Genomic DNA, 21,725 nt, shown 5'->3' on the forward strand with positions numbered 1-21,725 from the left:
TTGGCGAAACGCCGAAGGTCAACGCGACAGAGATTCGATAGCGAATTGCGAAGCTCTTTGCAATGACGTAATAAAGAGCGAGTCTAAAGATCACGGATACTCGAACATATACTTTTACTCGGTTCATTTTACGGTCTGAATAATACAAATTTATTATGACTGAAAAAAAGAATATAATAACAGGCTCAGAGTACTACCAATTAAGTGGAAAAATTGGCGCCAAGGCGCGAGTATTGATACGCGAACTTATTATTATATTTAATAAATATAGTAATAAATATGTATTTTTTTAAATGTTTTTTGGTCCATCTTCAGCATGGATATAAATATATAAAAAGTAAAATATTAGAACTTTGAAACTTGATATTTGTTATTGCAGTTAAATTTTAAATTAAAATCGATAATCAAAAAGCAAGACTTACTAAAAACCACGTTTTTACATTTAAAAAAAATACACATTTATTACTGAAATATAACAATAATAAGTTCGCGCACCAATAATCGCGCCTGGGCTCTTATTTGCCAGTTTTCCCACTTAATTGAAAAAAAGAAGTTTCAATTTTAATGAATTAATGAATGTTACTGTAATCCATGTTGATGAGTTTTGTTGCTAGTATACTTCATCCGGCTATCTGATACGCTCTTTATTGCCTGGGTTTAACTTTCGAATCGCGTACCGATTGTAGTATCCTCATATTGCTTTTTATCGTTCCTATTCGTTCGTCGAAGATTATAATTTTGAACGTAAATCTCTTCTCCCCAAAACGTGTGTGCATATATAAAAATACGATTTACATATTATTAGCAAAATTTTATAATTTTAGTAAATTAATGAATTAACTAAAATGAATTATATGCACTTGCGCTTGTATATTTGATCATTGCACCTCTCTATCAAGTTCGTTTTAATTACGCTTCTAACTTTTAGTTTGCATTAATAAATTAATTAAAAAGAAACCTTATATATACGAGCTGCAAAAGTTGCGCAAAGCGCGAGTTCGCGCATTTCATATGCCGTTCATAAAATCGAACTTCGCGTAACTCCTATAGGGGTCTGGAAAGGTTTCTTTATAAGGACGAAGAAAGAGAGTAAAAACGAGTGTCGGTGTCGAGGTTCGAGGTTCTAACGAGTGGGCGGAACGATAACCCGAAAATTCAGGCTTCAGACGAACAATCGAGAAGAAACGATACGTGTATTTGTTGTAATTATTTATGGCTCGCGTAAAATTTTTATTGCGCGATGGCGTGCGATCGTAGGAATGCGCCGTTAACTTTTATTGCCCGTCGTACACGTTCTGCGCCCGCAGACCCCGCGTGTTGCACGTCTTGTATACGTATCTTGTATACGAACGCACGCATGTGTGTATCGCATACGAACGAACAAAGGAACGGGCGTGTGCATTCGGTGCTCGTGAACACCAGCTATAATAAAGCGCGAGGAACTCGATACGTCGTGTACGGCGTCGTTGCGAGGGCCCGAAGGCCCATATCCACCCGTCAGTATTACATCATCGCGGCCCGCAGTCGATCTATACGTCATTGTTAAGAGCGAGACACCGGGCGAGACAGACATCGCACCACCTGTTACACACATTCCGCTATTTACAAGCGGCAACGTGCCGTGCACACCGTTGAATATTTACATATTCATTATATTCCCCGCGCGTCCTTTTGAATGTCACATCCGGATCGCTCGATCGAAGACCGGGCGCGTGAGATCCGCTCTTGGAATCCGCGCGTGCGTCGAAATTCGCGTTCGCCGTAATTCGTTAGGATAATTGAAACGACGCGCTCGCGCGCACAATTACCGCGAGTCCCGCAATTGAAATATTTCATTTTGCGTGCGAGCTATATTATTCGCTTTATGGGCCGCGGAGAGAGAAAGAGAGAGAGAGAGAGAGAGAGAGAAAGAGCCGCACGTATACGGCTATACATTACAACGGGGCGACTTGGTAATATTACTCCACCGCCGTCGCTGCCACCATCGCCGGTCGTAATAGAAAGGCATCGTCGTATAAATTCATATTATGCGATAACGCTGATACGCGCCTGGTATCAGCTTCCTATTTTACGGTGTAAGCACCGTTAAAAGCGTTCCATTTCGCAACGAGAGCGATCTGAATTCACGCCGAAAATAATCAGCTTTCCTCGCCCGACATCGTGTAAAACGCGTTGATAAATCACAAGAGCCAAAAGTCCGTGCTTCGCCACGAGATTATATCCGGTTACATAGCGCGTTACATTTGAAGTGCTATTTTGCAGATGTTATCTCTCTGATTTATCTCTCGTCAGTAGTTTCAAGAAAGATTTATAGTTATTACACAAACATTATATGTTTTCATATAGTATTTCACACATTATTTTTCCACAAGTTTTACAATTTTTTATCTTTATTACACATTTTTTCCATTTTATTCATTTTAAATTCAAATTTGCATTTGGCATTTTCTTGTTAATGTAACGCTCTATATAAGATTGAAAATCATAAGAGAGAGACTAATTATCATCATTTTTCTCAAATAGAAAAACTATGAGATTTCTTGTAAATGATTTTATCATTCGTATCAATACTATTTGTATTTTTATTTGTTTATGTGATGTCTGTTTATATTAAAAGAAATGCTTTTATTATTTAAATTAAATTGTCTGCTCTCTTTGATTTACCACGTCAAGTTTATAAAATCTAATCTATACATCAATTGTGTAATGTAAACTTTTAATGCAAACAAATATTCTTTTTGGCTCAATCAATAGAAGCATTTTAAAGCGTGAATGAAATACATATCTGAACTTATAGATAGCTGAAGTATCATCAGATTTTTTTAATGTTAACAGACTGATATAGAGCATGGTGTTGACTGAGCATGAACTTACCATTTTATCACTTGCTCTAATTTGTGAATACGCACAAATAAATAGTTATTATCTTGTTTTTTTTTCTGGGAAGAGTTACGAAAGACATCAAACATTTTATTTTCATCATTTATTTGTACGTATTAGATAGAGAAGATTCGGTGAATGAATGATAATCATGTGTGTATCATCACACATATACCGTGTTAACATATATGTTAACATATACTGTGTTAAAAAAGACTGATGTGCTTATTTTTGTGATAGAGCATTCTAAAAAGATTGAAAAAGGATAAGAGGCAAAAATACAGCAAGTTAAATTTCATTAATAAAAAAAAAAAAAACTATTAAATGTAAAAGTGACACTGCGAGTATATGCGAAGCCAATAGAACATTTAATACGAAATTAATACTGTTACTCCAATCGTTTTTCACGTTGAATTTATGCGCATTTATCCGACTTTTTGTTATTTGTGGTGCATTTCATTATTTGCGCGATGCAATTCTCCAAATATCTTTATTGAAAAAAAATGTATCTTTTTCTGAAATTATAATAGGAAATTTCTTTTGTGATATTCAACAGGTCATGGTTGAAGCAAAGTATTGTGTATTTCTTGCGATGAAATCGAAGAATGACATAATACTAAGGGTAGCGAAAATCTTTATTATTTATTACTCGCGCACACAGATAAAGAAATATCTAGTTTACATATTCATGTGACACATATTTCTGCTTGGATATTTGAATTCGATTGTGGATGACTTTTATATAAAGTATATTTATAGATTTATATACATTATTAGTCTATCAACTCTCTCTACCCCTCACTCTCTAGTTTAAATAAATTAAAGCGTGCCATAAGTTGCTCTTATATGTATAGTACAAAATGTTATATTATTTCTTTGAAAATAAATCAATTTCTCAGTTTTAATATAAAGGCTCTTGATTCTTTTCATATAAAAGCTATCCATATAGACGCATGCATTTATATTACAAAGGTACATCAAGGACAGATGTTACATCATCAGTCCATATTCACATCGCATATTTAATATTAAAATCTATCTGATTTTCATCCCACGATGTTACATTGAATGGAATCTTCATGTTATACATAAGACTTAGAATTAAACGCGGCAACATTTGGGAACGAACGCGAATGAGATTCACTAAATAAATATCATAAATCGAGAAGGGAGAAATTTAAATGTCAAAATTAATAATATCTAAAAAAGATATCTAAGACTAAGTTTAACTGTTCCGTCCATGTCTAAAAAACTCGTGTAAAATATAATTCTGATAATGAGATGTTTTGTGTAAAGACAAGATCATTTAAACTTTCAAGTATATACATATAATACTTGGATCTTTTTTTAATCTACGACAATCAATTAGTGACGCGAGTACGAATCATTATCGGTATGATACAAATCGACGTCGGACAATAACACCACCAACGTGCATACATCGATCATCTCAAATATATAACAAATATACACCAACAATTGCGTGCAAGCAAATGTGACAAATACGTAAGAACGATTATATATGCAGACATCGACACGATTTCTTGCGAGCGAGCGTGCCGAGATTCGACGTATCGGGACAACGTATCGGCCTGTGACGTATCCCTCGCGGGTTTCCTGTCATCCGCCGACGCGTTGATCGCCGTCGTGCAACCGCAAGGCGCGCTCGCAGCGACACGCAGTACGTGACTCTGCGCGTTATACGTTATCACGCAATCCAAAAGGAATCAAATGATCATTCGATTTACCGTCGTCGTTCGAAACAACCCTCGCGGTTGTGCATAGCATCACGTTCGAGCATCGCTATCTTCTCTGTCGTACGTTCCCCTCCCAGCCACTCCTCTATCTATCCCGTTCGCTCCTTCTCTATCCCTCTTTCTCTCTCTCACACACACACATACACACACTCACACTCTCTCTTTCTTCCTCTTTCCCGCGCTCTCGCTCTAACGCCCTCCCTGTCCGTGTAACAAGCGTCCTGACTCCTCTCTCCCCCACTTCCTGTCTCCCCCCCTTTCCCTCTCTATACACGAGAATGCACGCCCGAGGCAAAAGTTTGAGGACTCGTCACGCGAATATATTTTCTTACACGGATGTCCACCTCGGAGGTCCTGCAGGCACGATGCTACGGCGTCTACACATCCTTTGTCCTCTTCTGCGCGTCGCGTTTTTCAGTCTTCCCTTCTCTCTCTTTCTTCCTCGTTCCCTCTGATTTACTTCTTTTCTCTATCCCTTTTGCTCTCGTCTGCCGTTCCACTTGCTTCTATGCAGTCGTCGTCTCGTCGAGAGATATCGAAGCGGACGAGAAAACTCGCGGGATGTGAAAATCGAGATCTGTGTCGAAGAGCGCCGTATATCTGTGTAGCGTAGCACGTGAGCCAATGATAACGAGAAAAAGACGATGATATAGTGGCCGAACACGGTACAACGAGCAGCGGAACGCCGTTGTGCGATAAACTTGATAGTGAGAACGAGAGAGAGAGAGAGAAAAAGAGAGAGAGAGCGATGACGGCGGCAAGGGTTGCAGCAGAGGGCGAGAGCGTGCATATACAGAGAAAGAGAGAGAGAGGATGAATAAGAGGAGAAAGAGAGAAATTGCAGGAGACACAGATAGACGGAGTAGGAGGAGAGGGACGAGGGGTAGTATACTGCACTCTTCTGTCTCTCTCTTTCCGCGCCGACTGCGACTCGCGCACAGAATCGCTCCAAGTAGTCGCGTGCCTCTCAGATAGCGTCCAGCACCACCGTGATACGATCGAGAGCAATGAGATGATGACAATGACAACGACGATGACGATGACCGCAGGCGGCGACGAGGACGACGAGGACAGACGGCGCTCGATCGAAAAGAACCACAACGATGACGATGACAACGACAACGACGACGACGAGGAGGACGAGAATCGGGGAAAACGTGAAACCGTCGCCAAATCCACACTGACGGGGAACGACGATGGACGATGACGACGACGATGAGGGCGACGACAACGATGATGACAACGTTCGACGACGACAGTGCTGTTCTAGGCGTCGCGGCGCTCACACACCGGCTCACTGAGCTCGAGGTGGGCGACACCGGCGGAACGGAGGATCACGGCTACGACCGACGAGGACCGAGAGAACGAGCCGAGCTTTTCCATGAAAAGCGCAGGCGCGACGAGAGACGGCGTCGAGGATACCTCTCTGTCTCTGTTTCTCTCTCTCTCTGCTCTCATACATGCAAATGCGGTATACATTTTTTCTTTTAATTCTAATTCACAAACTCGGACTTTATATATCTGAAATCAATGTTCTCCTTTTTTTTTTTTTTGAGAGGGGAAGAGGAATTGTTGGATCCAATAGTATAATAAATACCGTTCCGCACCCCTCCTCCTACCGTTTCTCTTTCTCCACATGTTGCCAATGGAACCGACCTTTCCTTTGCGCGTCATTCGTAGAATATGCATCGCATTACCTACGAACTTTGAAAGGTTGATGAGATTTGATGTGGGAGTCGATGGCCGCTGTTGTTGACCGTCGTCGTCGTCGTCGATGTCGCCGTGATTGTCGACGTCGTTGATGTTTGATGACACACGAGGTGCTCGAGGCAGCGCTACGGACGTGCTTGTCGAGCGCAGCGCGTGTGGTCGAGAGAGTTGTACTTCGCTTTGTGGTACTATACTTCACGACACGGTTCGCCAGTAACGAGCTGAAAGAGAGAGAGAGAGAGAGAGAGAGACAGAGAGAGAAAGGGCGGAGGTTGAGAAGGAAGAGGGAAACTTTGGGGTCCTTTGACCGCTGTCGTAGGTATGGTCTCTTCCCGCCAGCGAGATACTTCCGGCCCTTTTCCACGGGGCTTCCGGCGGCTCTTCTTCTCGACTGGCCCAAGCACTGGTTTCGTACCATGTGCGTGGGCAGGAAACTGACAGAAGCGCTGTTATGTTGCTGCAATATAATCGACGAGGAAATTACGTCTACAGTGCACGTCATACATGTGATATCGGTACACTCTCGTCGTGGCTAATTTACAGTTCATCCCGAAATTACGAGTAAATTGCTCCCAGTAATTGCCTTAGAAAGATCACCGGCTACTTTATTTTGCAAGTAAATTATCTTATAAAGAGAGTTAATTTTTTTTAATGAAATGAAGAGGCTTGAAAGCTCGGCTATTTAAATTAAATTATATATAAATTATTCTAATTACGCTATTATATAAAGGGTCTAAATATAATCATTAAAAGCTACATAAAAAGAGGTAAGCGTTTGATGAGATTGTTTGCTGTTGTACATTTATATTAAGATATGATTGTTACATTGAATTTCTATTAGATTAAAACTCACATGATGATATTTCGCTCTAAACATATACCGTAAATAATAAAAATCAAGGTGTTCCCGCGTTATAAAACATCGAACATGTTTTAAATGTTTGCTTTGAAATTGTAAAAAGTATATTTATGCTGTGATTATCCGAAATGTACAGATTTAGATGTGAATTTTTCATATAAGATATAAAATATGTGTATACATATATTTGTATGTCCTTTCAAGAAATTAAAGTTACTAATGATTCCTAATTATCATGCAAAGTAAGAGCCCTATTGACATAATGCGGTTACATTTCGCAATTATATTGTTCCGTCGACCGACTTTGAATTGCTCCGCATCCGAGATGAAAAGCTCGGCGTTTCGCTTAATATGAACGACAACCTAAAGCAGATAGTCCGAGACGCTTATGGCTCTCGAGCGATATTTTCAACGTGCACGCCTTGAACGAGAAACGTTAGTCCCCCGTACCATTGCCCGCCAAGTAAACAAGCTCTTTATACAAGCGGTACGTATGAGATGCGGCACTGCAATTATCCTGTCTATCTTGCAGCGAGGTAGAGGCAGGCAAAAATGGAAAGCGGCCACTCGTATATAAAAGTTCCAATATCGAGATGTTTGGATATAAAAATGCATTCAATGTGTGAATGCGAAGATCCCCCGTTTGTATTATATCAGCAGATTCGTGTATCTCTCTCCCTTCTCTCCCCTCTCTCTCTCTCTCTCTCTCTCTCTCTCTCTCTCTCTCTCTCTCTTTGATTTTTCTCTAATTTCACATAAAATACACTGATTGAACAATACGTTCACCAACTGTGAAACAATCGCCGATGGTTCGTCTCGATGGTATATTTCAATAGCTATTATATTCAATGTGTAGATCCCCCGTTTGTATTATATCAGCAGATTCGTGTATCTCTCTCCCTTTTCTCCCCTCTCTCTCTCTCTCTCTCTCTCTCTCTCTCTCTCTTTGATTTTTCAATATTTCGCATTCCGCGCATAAGTACTTATTTCACGACCTTTGACATTTGAATATACTCGAGAAATTCGCCCGATAGTTATAAAATATGGAAAATATTTAAAATCCAGACATAAGATGAAAATCAGATATTTTTTACGTTGGAAAAATAATATTAGAAAATGAATCAAGAGATGTATACATAAAGTACGTATTTGAGCTTGGAAATGAGACTCGTCCATTGACTTTATCGAGGGATAATCCCGCATGTGCGTGCCGTATATTCAGTACCAAATATACCTCCATGACCCCTATTCCAGGTTTACGTTCAATATGATCTCGATAATAAACGAGCAAGAGTCAAAATATATACGCGTCGTAAAGTGTTTATAAAAGTACTTCACTTTCCAATCTTTTCCAAAAAAAAAATATGAAAAACTCTGAAAAGGTACACATTATTTTTGAGAAATATTTTATAAAATAATAAAAAAAAGTTATTTTAATATTATATGTATATAAGTTAATTTCATCTCTCTAGAACTTTTGCTAACAGAATATAAATAAAAAATTCAGATTTTTTATAAATATTTATTGAAAAATAAATTCCTTTGAATGAAAGGAAGGCAGAAATATTTTAAAAGTAATGTTGCCAATTATGTCTGCGTTATCAATCGTGTTGAAAAAAGATGCGAGTCAGCTGACAATTTTTAAATTTAAATCGGAACACATACAAGAATCATTGCATAAGGTTTATCTCTCTCTCTCTCTCTCTCTCTCTCTCTCTCTCTCTCTGTTTATCGTCGACATTGCATGAGAATATCTCATACATGTGAATCATCTACTTTTACGTCGTACAATGTGGCAATTTATAATTTATTTAAAATATCTGTCTGTACTAAAATATATATAATATATGATATTTTTTAAATTATCTCAATTATGATCAATTTTTATAAATAAAAAATGCAATGCTAGAGTTGCGATTAGAAAAGTATTAATATGTTCGAAATATTCGAATAAACATGTAAATCTAGATCCATCAGAATATCGTATCAAACATTTTGTTCTGTGTTTAAACAATTTTTGCACTCGCAGATTTATTCAACCCGAAATTATAACGAATACATTTATATATCGATCTACATCAACGAAAAGCCGCGCGCAAATTCAAGTCGCTGTCGCGATTCACGCAATTCCTTTTTCCCTCGCAAAGTCGACACGTAGCAGCTTTAATATTCGCTCGTACGAATCGACGGGGATGATGACAATAACAGCGGCAACAAGCGGGCCATCAGTGGCTTACGAATTGCAAATATTCGACGCGCGTACGTCCTTCTCGGGACATTCATGGAGTCGCGGGCAACGGATAGGCGGGAAAAGTAGCACTTACCTTGCGCGCTCCGATTATGCCAAGATACGCTGGCGGATCGATGCGAATCGTCGAGATCCGCGAAATGTAACGTGTATATTCTACGCGTGCACTGCTCTCAAATGCGATATACATATATACGCTGTGTATTATCCACCAAGATACAGATGTTCTACGACTAGATGCCCGGAACACGCCGAAATTGCCTTTGAACATGAAGTTTACGCTTAACCCCTCGCTCTCGTCTCCGCTTTCATTTCTACCAACGCGATTTAAACTTGATCGTTGATTAATTCGCAGAATGACCAACAGCAAGACAAAAATTTCTACTACATACGATAATTATGTCGTTGGAATTTTTTCTGTTGGTCATCCTGCAAATTAATCGACCCGACATTAGTTGTGGCGGTAAAAAAACTTTTTTTCTCAACTTCAGGCTATTTTACATATATATTAAGTCTGATATATAATGATAAGTTTGATTATATAAAACTTCTGTGGACTGCAATATGAATGTGTTCACAAATCGATTCAACTTTCGTTTATTATGTAATTTTAATGACACGAGAATAATAACGCGACGTGGTTATTCTTTTTTACATTATGAGATTATTTCACCGCTCGATTTAAATCGCGACACGAGAGTGAACGAGATTACATATACGATTTTCTTTTCGTTCGATAAATGTCTCTGTGTTGGGATACAGTCATCTTTGTATCGTATATTCTTTCCAAATCGTTTATTATTATCGCGCAATCGACAGGTATATAACGGCGGCGGCGGTGGTGGTGGGAAAAAGTGCACTTACCTTGCGCGCTCCTATTATGCGAGAGCGCGCGATTTCAAAACATAGTCTGTTGACTCCACTCGAATCGATAGTCGCTCCGATGCTCGCCTGAATCCTCGCGAGTCTTGCGGCTCTGTTAATATTCCCAAAGTGCGTATCGATACCTATTCAGAGCGGGGACTATCCCAGGTACTCGTTCGAGGATTGTGAGCGGGTATTGGGTTTGAGTACCATCGCTCTAGCTAGATGGTAGCGTCTAGCGCGCGCCCGCGCGTGTCCCGCAATTACTTAATTGCTCGTATCTGATTGGGCCCGCCGCAGAGAAGGGATAACGGTGTCCTCGGTTCGTGATTTGCGCGCCGCGCGTGCATCGCGCTTCCATTGGCCGGGTTACCTGGGCGGCCGACGAATCAGCCATTCATTTCTAAAACTCCGCGCCAACGGCGCTAGTAACCCCCTCCCGAGAGGAAGAGAGACAGACTAACGGAATAAGGGATGAGATGTACGCGCGCGCGCCAGAGAGAGAGAGAAAGAACGACGAGTATCGAAGTTTCGATGTTTCGAATGCGCCCGACATCGATAGCCGTTGCCGCGCTGCGGCAACATCGTGCACGTCCTCGCGACAGTATGCTGGCCGATGTCCTCGCGTGTCGCAGGAATCGTAACGAGCGAGACGAGCGAAGGGAGAACGAGCGGGAAACGGAGACGCGGAGAGAAAGTGAAGCTAGAGCCGTAACAAGATAAAAAAAATAAAAAAAAATAAAATAAAAATAAAAGCATAGAAATAAAAAAAAAGGAAGAGAGGCAAAGCGCCGGTCGGTGGTGACCGGTAGTGGTAGTAGCGGCAGTAGTAGTGGTGGCGGTGGTGGTGGGGTGGTGGTAGTGGTGACGGTGGGGCGCGGAGCACGCTCTCTCGCGGTAGCTGCGCCAAGCGTCAGTGTCAATATGGCCGTTGACGTGAGCGCAGTATGCGTAAAGACGTGGACGCGATAGTAGTCTCGGTTCGATCCCCCCTAACATGAGGTATACTGCGACCAGGAGGGACGCTTTTACGTAATATATACCATCCCCCCGGATCCGTACAACGGACGTACCCGGCACGTACAGAATGAACTGCGCCGCGCCGGAGGTGGCGGTAGCCGCGAACGGCGAGCAGATCGGCGCGGTACAAGGTACGTGGTGCATCAATTCCCTCGAGCCGCCAACGTGTAAAAATCCCTTCTCGACCGATGGCGATTCTCGAAACGGAATTCGCGGTCGAGAGAATTTCGTCGTGTGTTTACGAGCGCGTCTCCCACGCCGAAACTCCGCATCTAGCCAGCCCGTCGCGATCGATTCGTCATTTATCGTCGCAGTCATTCAACTATCGGTTTATCACCTCGACCTTTACCTCTACGAACTCTGTTCGCGTCCCGATCCTGAGAGCAACGCGTTAGCCGCGTGGCCTTTCCCCTCCCCCTTCTCTCTCTCTCTCTCTCTCTCTCTCTCTCTCTCTCTCTCTCCCCTCTTTCCTCTTTCCTCTTTCTCTCTCTCTCTCTCTCTCTTTCTCCTGGCCGCTCACGAGTTCGTGATTAAACTTCTTGGTTCATGTGTGTACAAAATACAAGTCGATGAACGGTGCCGAGGTGCGAGTGCCTGACGACGACGTGACTCGAAATACAAGTGTGTTTTTCTTCGCGTGGTGCATCGAGAGAACGCGAGAGAACCCGGCACATTTTTGTTCCTCGAAACGAACTTTCGAGATCGAACACAAAAGCCTGGTGCTCGTGCTTCGAACCCGGGGGGGGGGGGGGGGGAGGGCCCACGTTTCGTTCGTGAACGACGAACGCGGATGCCCATTGTTATTTCCTTGACTTTTTCATCTCGGTATAAGAATTACGACAGAGAACGTCGCTAACGTACGAACGCATCGGAGAAGTATATTCCACGAATTCGCTCGACGTCGTTTCAAGACAATCGATACGTCCTCGGGGATTTACTATTGGCGTTGTCCGCGTTCCTTGGCGACGATATTACTTTATCGGCTTTCGACACTCGCCGGTGAGTCGCGTTAAAAACATCGGAATGCCAAGAGATTAACGTAATCTCGATTGAAAAATTTCAAAAGCGACATGCGAGTTTAACGAGCGTTTTAGGAATCCGGTTTCCGGTGACTCTGAACGTTTTAGGGTCCGTTTGCCTGTCTCTCGCCCTCCCTCGCCCTCCCTCGAAACTACGTCGTGAAACGGCTCGGAAAATGTGGCATTCAGCTGTGTGAACGTTACAGAAATATACAACCGGCTTTTGGGCAATTTATAGTCTGCATGGGTCTCTGCACCTGCTGCGGCAGATGTTAAGAATGGTCAGGGTTGTAAGAAAATGAGTAGTTTTAAAACGTGCCTGAATTTTTGTTTCCTTTCATTTCGCGTAAGAATCTAACAGTTGCATTGGCGGAGAGCGCTTTCTCTTCTTTCGATGCGGCAAAAAAAGTCAGATACGCGTTATTAGATATTTTTAACCAAAACGACGATATTTCTCGAAACCCCGTTAAAATCGTTAGATGAATTTTTTAATTGGCGGAAACTATTTTTTTAAATAAAATCGTGTTAAAGATTGTCGTAATCGAGATGAAAAAGTGACATAAATTTCACAATATAGTCGCAATCGGGATATTTTATCAACTGATATTTGATATCTTTATATATATACGCGCATACATACACACGTATACATTGCGTAGTTTCTAGTAAAAATTTGTTATAATTGTCCGTTTTTGTGTTTAACGCGGCTGGAGATATGCTAAAAAATACGCACGTCTTGATTGATGTTTAGATATAAAAAACGCAATGTTTAACAATGGAGGGTCTAAAATAAACAGTGACGACGCCAAATCAACAGTTATAGAATTATTTCCATGGGTCTCAGAGTTTAAGAAAATGTGTAAACGTATATACGCAGACAAAAGTATGGCTTCTTTGGCAGAGCTTATGCAGTATTATATCAGGTAATCTACACTCGGTATTTCCTGTAATACTATATATGCAACTCACCAGTATTACTGCTTTGAGCACTGGTGTCAGGATACTATTGCACGACATGTGTGTTACACTACATATTCACTTATTGACATCCTTGACTAAAAATAAGTAATCAATGTGTTTGTGGGAGCTTTATATAAAATCTGAATTATTAAGTAACTTTCGAAAATTTTTAAATTTATTTATCCTTGTGTTTGTTTCTACGTGAATGTTAATTAAAATATTGCAACAAATTTCATATATTTCTGTTAATCATATTTTGCAATAAATAAAATTTTAAAAAAGGAGAAAATTATATGTTAATAAATATATTAATTACAGCAGTTACAATAATTACAATAATTACAATAATTGAAATATTTACGAGTTAAATTTATTTAGATTAATGTGTTAAAAATGATAATTTTGCAAGCAATATAAGAGTTATTTAATAATTTATTGTGTATGTAAAAACAGAAATCTCAATGATTTTAAACGTTTAATGTTTTAAGATATAATGTGCATTTATCTATATCTGTATTTTAAGATTTAAATGACATTATTATATAATAATTGTAATATAGGGACATAAAAGGCATTTTTAATCCATAATTTTTGATGTATTCTATTTTTATTATTTTCTTTTGATTAACTCTCTTCAAAAGTCTTAGTTAGTGTGCATTACACACATCATTTCCTTTATACTGTATCATTATTAAACTGATCTCGAGGGTCATTCTGCTATTACATTGACCCTCTCAATTACTTAATCAAATTGTAACAGTCTGAAGGTCAAAAAGATATTATCTTATATGATATATATATGTTACATATTTGTGAAGAAAGTATTTATATAATCCGATCTACTTATTAAACTAAATATAATTTATAAATGTACAAGGATTTATAAGTTATCAACATTATATCTTATATTCCATTAACATATTCCTTTTTACAACAATTATACTTTAATAGATTAGTAATATTTTATTCCATTAATATATTCAACTTTATAAAAATGTAATCAATTTTTTTTTAAATTTTAATATACTTGACATTTACTAATAATTTTTATTACTCTTATTTAGAAAAGTGTATACATTGTAACATACATTTATTTTGTAAATCATCTCTTGAATTTACTGTTCATTCTTTATACAACTAAGTTACAATTAATATATATATATATGTATTATTATAAGCATTTTATTGCTTATAATCTAAATGTATATTTTTTATCCTTTTATTACAGAAATGTAAGTATCAGTGTGAATGAATGTTATACAAAGCCTTTAAAAGCAGCCAAGCTGAAGGATTCTATTAGTGAAACTTTATTTTTGTTCTTATATATCTATCGCGAGCTTTCTGAGGTAAGTTCAACAGCCCATTTTACTATATCACATTTATACAATTTTTATTTTATTGTTTATGCAGCTTTCGATAATAATATTCAAACAAACAAAATTAATCTTTTTTTTTTTCAAAATCGTAATAAAAAATCTATTTACTTAAATAATATGTTCGATTTATTGGCATTTATATATAGACATGGAATTAAAAATTTCAATTTTATTGTATTATTTGTATAATTTTATTTTTATTGTACATGCAGTTTTTTCTAATAATATTATTTAATTAAACAAACAAAACTAATTTTTTTTCAGGACCGTAATAGATTTATTTACTTAAATAACATGTCCGATTTATTGGCATTGTACATAGATATGGAATTAAAAGCTTCAAGAAAAAGTAAAGAAGATCATAGTAGAATATGTACAAGGCTTATTTCTTGTCTTTATATATATCTAGGTATGTATTTTAAGCATTACTTATATATGTGTATAATTCATCGATTTAATTACTGATAAAAATAAAATTTCTTTATACTTTTTATCCAGAACATTCTACCGAACATTTGTTAGATACTTTGATAAAAATACAGTTTATGTGCCGGGGTTATCACCGTATTTTAGATCCGATAATGAAGTAAGTATATAATATAAGATGTAAACACAATCTAAATTTGAGGCTATCTTTTAGCCTATATCATTTTTTACCTTACTATTTGAAATTATATTATATAATTGCATCAAAATTATACCGTCCAAAATATATTTTATATTACATAATTATTTTTATTTTTTATGATTCATACACAATTATTTATTAGTAGCTTTTTATTTGTCAATTCAATGTTTATATTAAAAATGTATCTAGAAAATCATTTTTGCATTTTAAAAGGTGTATATATTAAAATTTCTTGTACGGTTATATGTTTTTTTTTTTATGTGATTTCAGAAAAGTAACTAATAAAATTCCAGCGCATCCCGAATCAAATATTATGTACATTCGTTATCTTCTTATTTATTATCTTTGGAGAAAGGTAAATAGCGATATGGCCGTGAAAAGTCAAATTACTACAACCGCAATTGCCTCTCTGGGAGCACCACCAGCTGCTTTCCCACCGTGCGTGTTAGAAGATGTATTACCAAAAGTGCCAAAGTGTCAACCAAATCCAGCAAGATATCTAATGCAGCAGAAATTTGACATAAGAAAATGCTGCGAATTATTTATACAATTCTGTAGAGAGACCAGAGAAGGTATATGGCAGAAAAAAAGTGAAAATGCAACTACTACTCCAAACTTATCCAAGAAAACTGCTTTACAACAGGTATATATATTTTGCTATCATTTTCATATTTTTATAAATATCATTTGTTTTAATACTTAATTAATTATAAAATCAGTTTCAAATATTGGAACTTTACTTATATGAGTAGAAAGAGAAAGAGTGATAGAGAGAAATCATTTTTATGCAATTGTCAGGAAATCTCTATTTTGTAAAATCCATTAATCATAATTAATAGATTTTCATATAATATATGTAATCAGTAATAATATCAAGCTAGAACAAATATCTTGTAAAAGAGGTGTAAAATCTTTACATTAAAATCTTTACATTAAAAAAATCTTTTTATATTAAATCTTTATATTATACAGTTTAATTTACTTTTATTAATATGAGATTTATATAAAGACAATAGTTAAGGTAATAGGTTAAGGTTATTTTGATAGGAGAATAATGAAGCTTGTATGTATCCTTAGCTGGAAGTTACATCACGCGAAAATGAAAATTTGGATTGTATAAAAAATAAGTCCAATCTTACTTTCTCAAATAAGAATACACAAAATGACTCTGTTTTATTAGATAATTTAAAATCCTCAAATTTAACAGAACAAACAAATGTTAAACCTTTAGGCACGATTTCTACAAATATTTCTGTAGCACGGACTATTCTTAAGCAGATAAAACCAAAAGTGCTTCCACAAAAGAAGGCTAAAAAATCCAATAAAATTGTAATAATTGATCTCACAACTGATATTGCTTTCGAACGATGTATAAAGAAGAGGAAATCAAGAAAAGTTGCATGGCTTGAAGAAGCTAAGAGAAAACTCGACACAAAAGCTATAAGAGCGTCACAGAAGATTAAGAAACAGCAGATGGCAGAGAATGTAACCTCCTTGAAGAAAATGGCTCTCGATCAGCAATTGGAAGATTTCCTTCAATCCATATCTGCCACAGAAAATACATGTTTAAAGAATAATTCGAGTGCATCTGCAATATGGGACATAAAATTAGATAATGATAAAATGAAATCAATACAATATTTTGAAACAGAATATAGAAGTACATCGGTTAATGGTAACACAATATCTACAAAACAATTAATGGATGTGAACAGCAGTGACAAAAGTAAAATTGTTGGGATACCCCAAACAGTTTCTTCTTCTGTAATCGTTGATAGTCCACAGTCTAATAAATCTAAAATTTCTACAAAATTGTTATTGGATGTTTCAAATGACACTAATAACATTAGTAAATGCCATGATGTTAATACTACTTTGGACGCAAAGAATGATGAAAAAATGAACAATAGATATAATGCACAGACTGTGATTAAACGACTGCTAGAAAAAGATACTCCGCCTGAAAGTGAAACATGTAAAAAAGTTGAAAGTTTAAGGAAAATCTGTGATTTAGGAACAGAGCACTCTAAAACTGTAAATATTCTTCCCGCGATATGTACCCAAAATTCCAAAGATGAAGATGTTGATTCTAATCATAATGCTAATTATCTTAGTACAACTAAAGATAAATCCTTGTATGTAATTTCGTCTTCAATACATACGCATTATACAAATGATGAAAAAGATGAAACAATTGACAAAAGAATAGATGATTTCATTGACAATGAAAAATCTGCGCAAGAACATATTCATAAATTAATGAATAACAAAACGCAGTGTTTGAAATCAACTGTAGTCGACAATGAATTAAATAAAAAAAAATATGCAGTTTCCGCAATAGCAGTTGAAACTTTTACTACAACAACTATAAATAATCCAGAGGTACCAATAAGTGATGCAATAGAATCTGAACGGTTACAACACTTATGCGTTACTGGAAATATAGAGCAACCAAAGGAGCCTGAATCTCAGGATGTATCAGCAAGACACAATATTGCAAATAATACTATAAGTCTTAATATAACGGATGGAGACCATTCTAATGTACAAACAGATTTAGAAGTTGGTACTTGCATCAAAGTAAGCGATAACATAAGAAATAGTAAAGCCTCTAATCATAAAATCAGAGAAACTATTTTTGAAAATTGCACAGCTGATAAGAAAAATATTTCTAATATCTTCAATACATCACTGTGTTCAAAAAAAGAAGAGGTTAATGATGAAAAAGATATCGACCTGAAAACAGATCATAAAGAAGGTGCACAACTCAAATCCAAAAGGAATTATGATAAAGAACATAATGTAGAAGAATTAAAAAGATCTTCTGTATTGCATACAAAAGTTGATGAGAAAGATCATAATTTTGACCAAACACATGATCATAAACTACTGAAAAAGCTTTATAAAATATCTCACACAAAAAGTATTCGGGATTCATCAGAAGATAAATGTATCATTCAAGATGCAGAATTACAGGATAATATAGACGGGCTTTCATTATTAGCCAATGTTATCGCAAGTCAACATGTATCTCATCTAAAAACTGAGCGTGAATTGCAATGTGAACAAATCAAAGTTAAAGATTATGCATCGTTAAGAGATTCTTATAATCAAACTACCGACGATGAAGTCGGTACCAACGACCTGTCGAATACAGTTTCTCAAATTTTGGAAAACCCAACTGCTGACGTAATCAATAAAATAGTTGGAATTTATCCAGAGGACGCATTGGACAAAGTAGCGCTTCATGTTGAAGTGACATCGACAACTGATATAAATCCCGATGATCGCGTAAACAATTCAAGCAATAGCGTTCCGCATATCGTTGAAACCACTATAAATTATGAAACGGACACGTTGTCTAACAATTTAAATATGGTAGAAAATAATGTGCAGTCGATAAAGGAAAATACGAACGTTATATTAAACGGGGAAACAGTTGTGCTCTTACAAAAGTCTCCCAATAGCAATTTATACATCATCAATAAAGCAGTAGAAAATGCACGAGATCACAATAGCGACGATGAGAATTGTCCAGTTAAGGAGAAAAGTTGGATGATCCCACCAGAGAATTGTGCATCGTTTGAAGTCGTTAATATGTCGGAGCATATTTCTTTTAATTTGGATCTGCCGCAATATGGCAAAGAATTATCATGTCAAGAAAATAAGTTTTCTGTCGGCAGGAACAAGAGTATAAAAATCGAACCTGAGGAGGAAAGTAGTTTGATGAGTATCGCAGAGATGAAATCTTATGGTAAGAAAGGTTCATTGTCGGCCGACGTGACATTACCCGCGACATCGCAAATTTATCAGGACACGAATGTTGCGAATGTGAGCATCAGCAGCAAGTCGATCGATAAACGAAAATCCAAATCCATCCTTACTTATAGACAGAATATTAAACAAGAGTTTAGCAATCATATTACACCGAATTGCGGAATACAAGGATGCAACGGAATACATACGCATCCGCACGAAGTGATTGATTCGCAGCATTCGTTACATATTCCAGTCACTCATCCCACAACGATATCCTCGATTTACGGGAATTGTGCTGCCGGTACAGATCTCTGCATGCCGTATCACAAGCATTGCACTTCCGTATCGTGTAGTCTACAAATTAATTCCACAACTTCGCTCCATTCCCATACAAAATCTGCCAATTCATGCGGTAGATCGCACTGCTCATGCCTAAATTGTACGTATGATATAGTCACGCATTGCAGACAGTGTATACACCCTGCCACAGATTCCCATGTGTCTTGTATTGAAAGTAATTCTTATTTTTTGCCCGCGCATTCGTCAGTACAAACATCCGCCGTCCAAGAGCACGATAGGACAAAAAGTGAAGCGGTAATAAGTAAATTGTATGACGATCAAATATTGCGTAAAATAGAGCAAAGAGTATCGCTACAAAATAATACGTTGGAGAAACTGGACGTGCAAAGAGAACCGGATAAGTTATTCAAGAAAGATATGGAGAACAAGTTGCCGCTGAAAAAGAGATTGAAGGCTCACGCCATGATGTCTATGGTGTATGAAAAGGTACCCATCAAGGCGGAAAAATTGGATAACTATCCTGGAATTCCCATGATATCCATAGCAGCCTTAGAAGCATTAGATAGTACACAGAAGCATCCTACACAAATTATTAAATCAACCCTGCCACAGATTCCCATGTGTCTTGTATTGAAAGTAATTCTTATTTTTTGCCCGCGCATTCGTCAGTACAAACATCCGCCGTCCAAGAGCACGATAGGACAAAAAGTGAAGCGGTAATAAGTAAATTGTATGACGATCAAATATTGCGTAAAATAGAGCAAAGAGTATCGCTACAAAATAATACGTTGGAGAAACTGGACGTGCAAAGAGAACCGGATAAGTTATTCAAGAAAGATATGGAGAACAAGTTGCCGCTGAAAAAGAGATTGAAGGCTCACGCCATGATGTCTATGGTGTATGAAAAGGTACCCATCAAGGCGGAAAAATTGGATAACTATCCTGGAATTCCCATGATATCCATAGCAGCCTTAGAAGCATTAGATAGTACACAGAAGCATCCTACACAAATTATTAAATCATCATACGAATTATCCCCCACTGAAGAGGAGAATAATCCACATGGCAGTTATCACTTCAATTCGAATATAGTGCGAAGGGATTACTGCAAAGATATCCACATTTCTAATGCACATCACAATCTTGTGAAAGAAAGTACAAGAAATCACGAACGCCAGTTTCGACCGAACGGTGATCAGACTAACGCAGTGTGTCTGGAACGTTGTCAAGACAGAACGTTTAAAACACCTGCGCAGCGTAGAGACATAACAGCAACGAATCCGACATCTCTGAAACGTATAACTACAGAGACAATGGAACAGGATAGCACGTGTAAAAAGGCGAAAAAAATGCAGTCATCTATTAGACAAACGAGAAGCTCAAAGAGAAACGTTCCTAAGGTAAATTATTGTTACACCGATGTTGATCCAGAATGGAATCCGTCCGGTGAGTCAAAACGAAGGCGTAAGAAGACTAGTCGATGATCAATACTATTTCATTATGAGAAGTCACTGCTGTAAAAAAAAAAAAAAAGAAAAAACGATCTATACAGAGTGGATAAATGTGTTCTTCAAGCTGTGTGGCACTGTAAATTTGTAAATATATGTACAAAGCAAAAGTGAAAAATAACTCGTCCTAGGAAGACTTTTAGAGATAGACCGTTCAGCGTGTTCAAGATTAGTATCAGCAAAGAGATAGACTAGCTGCATAGAAGATTCTGCATAAAATATTTTTGATGTTTAGTTAGATATCGCTAGAAGCAAGTTGTAGAGCATTTTATTTCATTAAACGTCATCTCTACCTTGCAATATTGTATATTATATAAAGCTTTGTAAGATAATATTTCTATGTTAATATTTAAATTTTAATGTTTTGCTGCGTGGTTGCACAGCTACGTTTGCCGTTAACTATAATTTTCTTAATGATTAAATTTTTTTTAAATTCCTATAAAATAAGATTAAAGTTTCTGTATAGTTTTTCGTAATATGTATATATATATATATAATCAATGCCAAACACACAGAAACTTATGAAAACAAAGTAATATTGAAGTAATATCATTTATGAGGTAAGGTATTAGATAGACAAAACAACAAATCTTTTGCATCAAACTAATAATAATTTTATATAGTAATATAATTCAATGAATTATTTGTTGACATAGAGCATGTTATTAAAAAAGTTATATCAATTATATCAATTAAATCATACATATCAAAAATAGTATATATAAGTATATATTTGTGTATAATTTATTAATTATATAATTATTATTATTAATGTATATAATTTCACTTCTTTACAATCGTTATAGAAAAATACTAAAAATATTATTATCATTATAT

At 36.9% G+C, this 21,725-nt stretch overlaps 2 protein-coding genes across 4 annotated transcripts in view; one reads left to right on the forward strand and one right to left on the reverse strand.

The window, feature by feature from the left end:
* The window catches only part of LOC115243050 (melatonin receptor type 1B-like), a 148,038-nt gene extending 141,937 nt beyond the window's left edge, over window positions 1-6,101 (reverse strand). The window contains exon 1 of one of the 3 annotated variants that reach the window (XM_029819728.1): window positions 4,970-6,101. The gene's annotated coding sequence lies outside the window, so the exon portion shown is untranslated. Of the gene's footprint in view, window positions 1-583 lie in introns of all 3 variants that reach the window. The other 2 variants (XM_029819727.1, XM_029819726.1) reach the window with 2 other exon arrangements.
* A 5,082-nt stretch (window positions 6,102-11,183) lies between these two features.
* LOC115243048 lies at window positions 11,184-20,921 on the forward strand. Its single transcript, XM_029819722.1, has 8 exons — window positions 11,184-11,469; window positions 13,109-13,280; window positions 14,546-14,663; window positions 14,958-15,102; window positions 15,192-15,279; window positions 15,592-15,964; window positions 16,399-19,960; window positions 20,383-20,921. The coding sequence occupies exons 1-8, from the start codon at window positions 11,406-11,408 to the stop codon at window positions 20,862-20,864; spliced, it is 5,004 nt and encodes a 1,667-aa protein (XP_029675582.1). The 5' UTR covers window positions 11,184-11,405; the 3' UTR covers window positions 20,865-20,921.
* Window positions 20,922-21,725: the final 804 nt, after the last annotated feature.

The sequence above is a fragment of the Formica exsecta genome, unplaced genomic scaffold (assembly GCF_003651465.1).
Source record: "Formica exsecta isolate Colony F162 unplaced genomic scaffold, ASM365146v1 scaffold672, whole genome shotgun sequence".
In the NCBI taxonomy this organism is placed as follows: Eukaryota; Metazoa; Arthropoda; class Insecta; order Hymenoptera; family Formicidae; genus Formica; species Formica exsecta.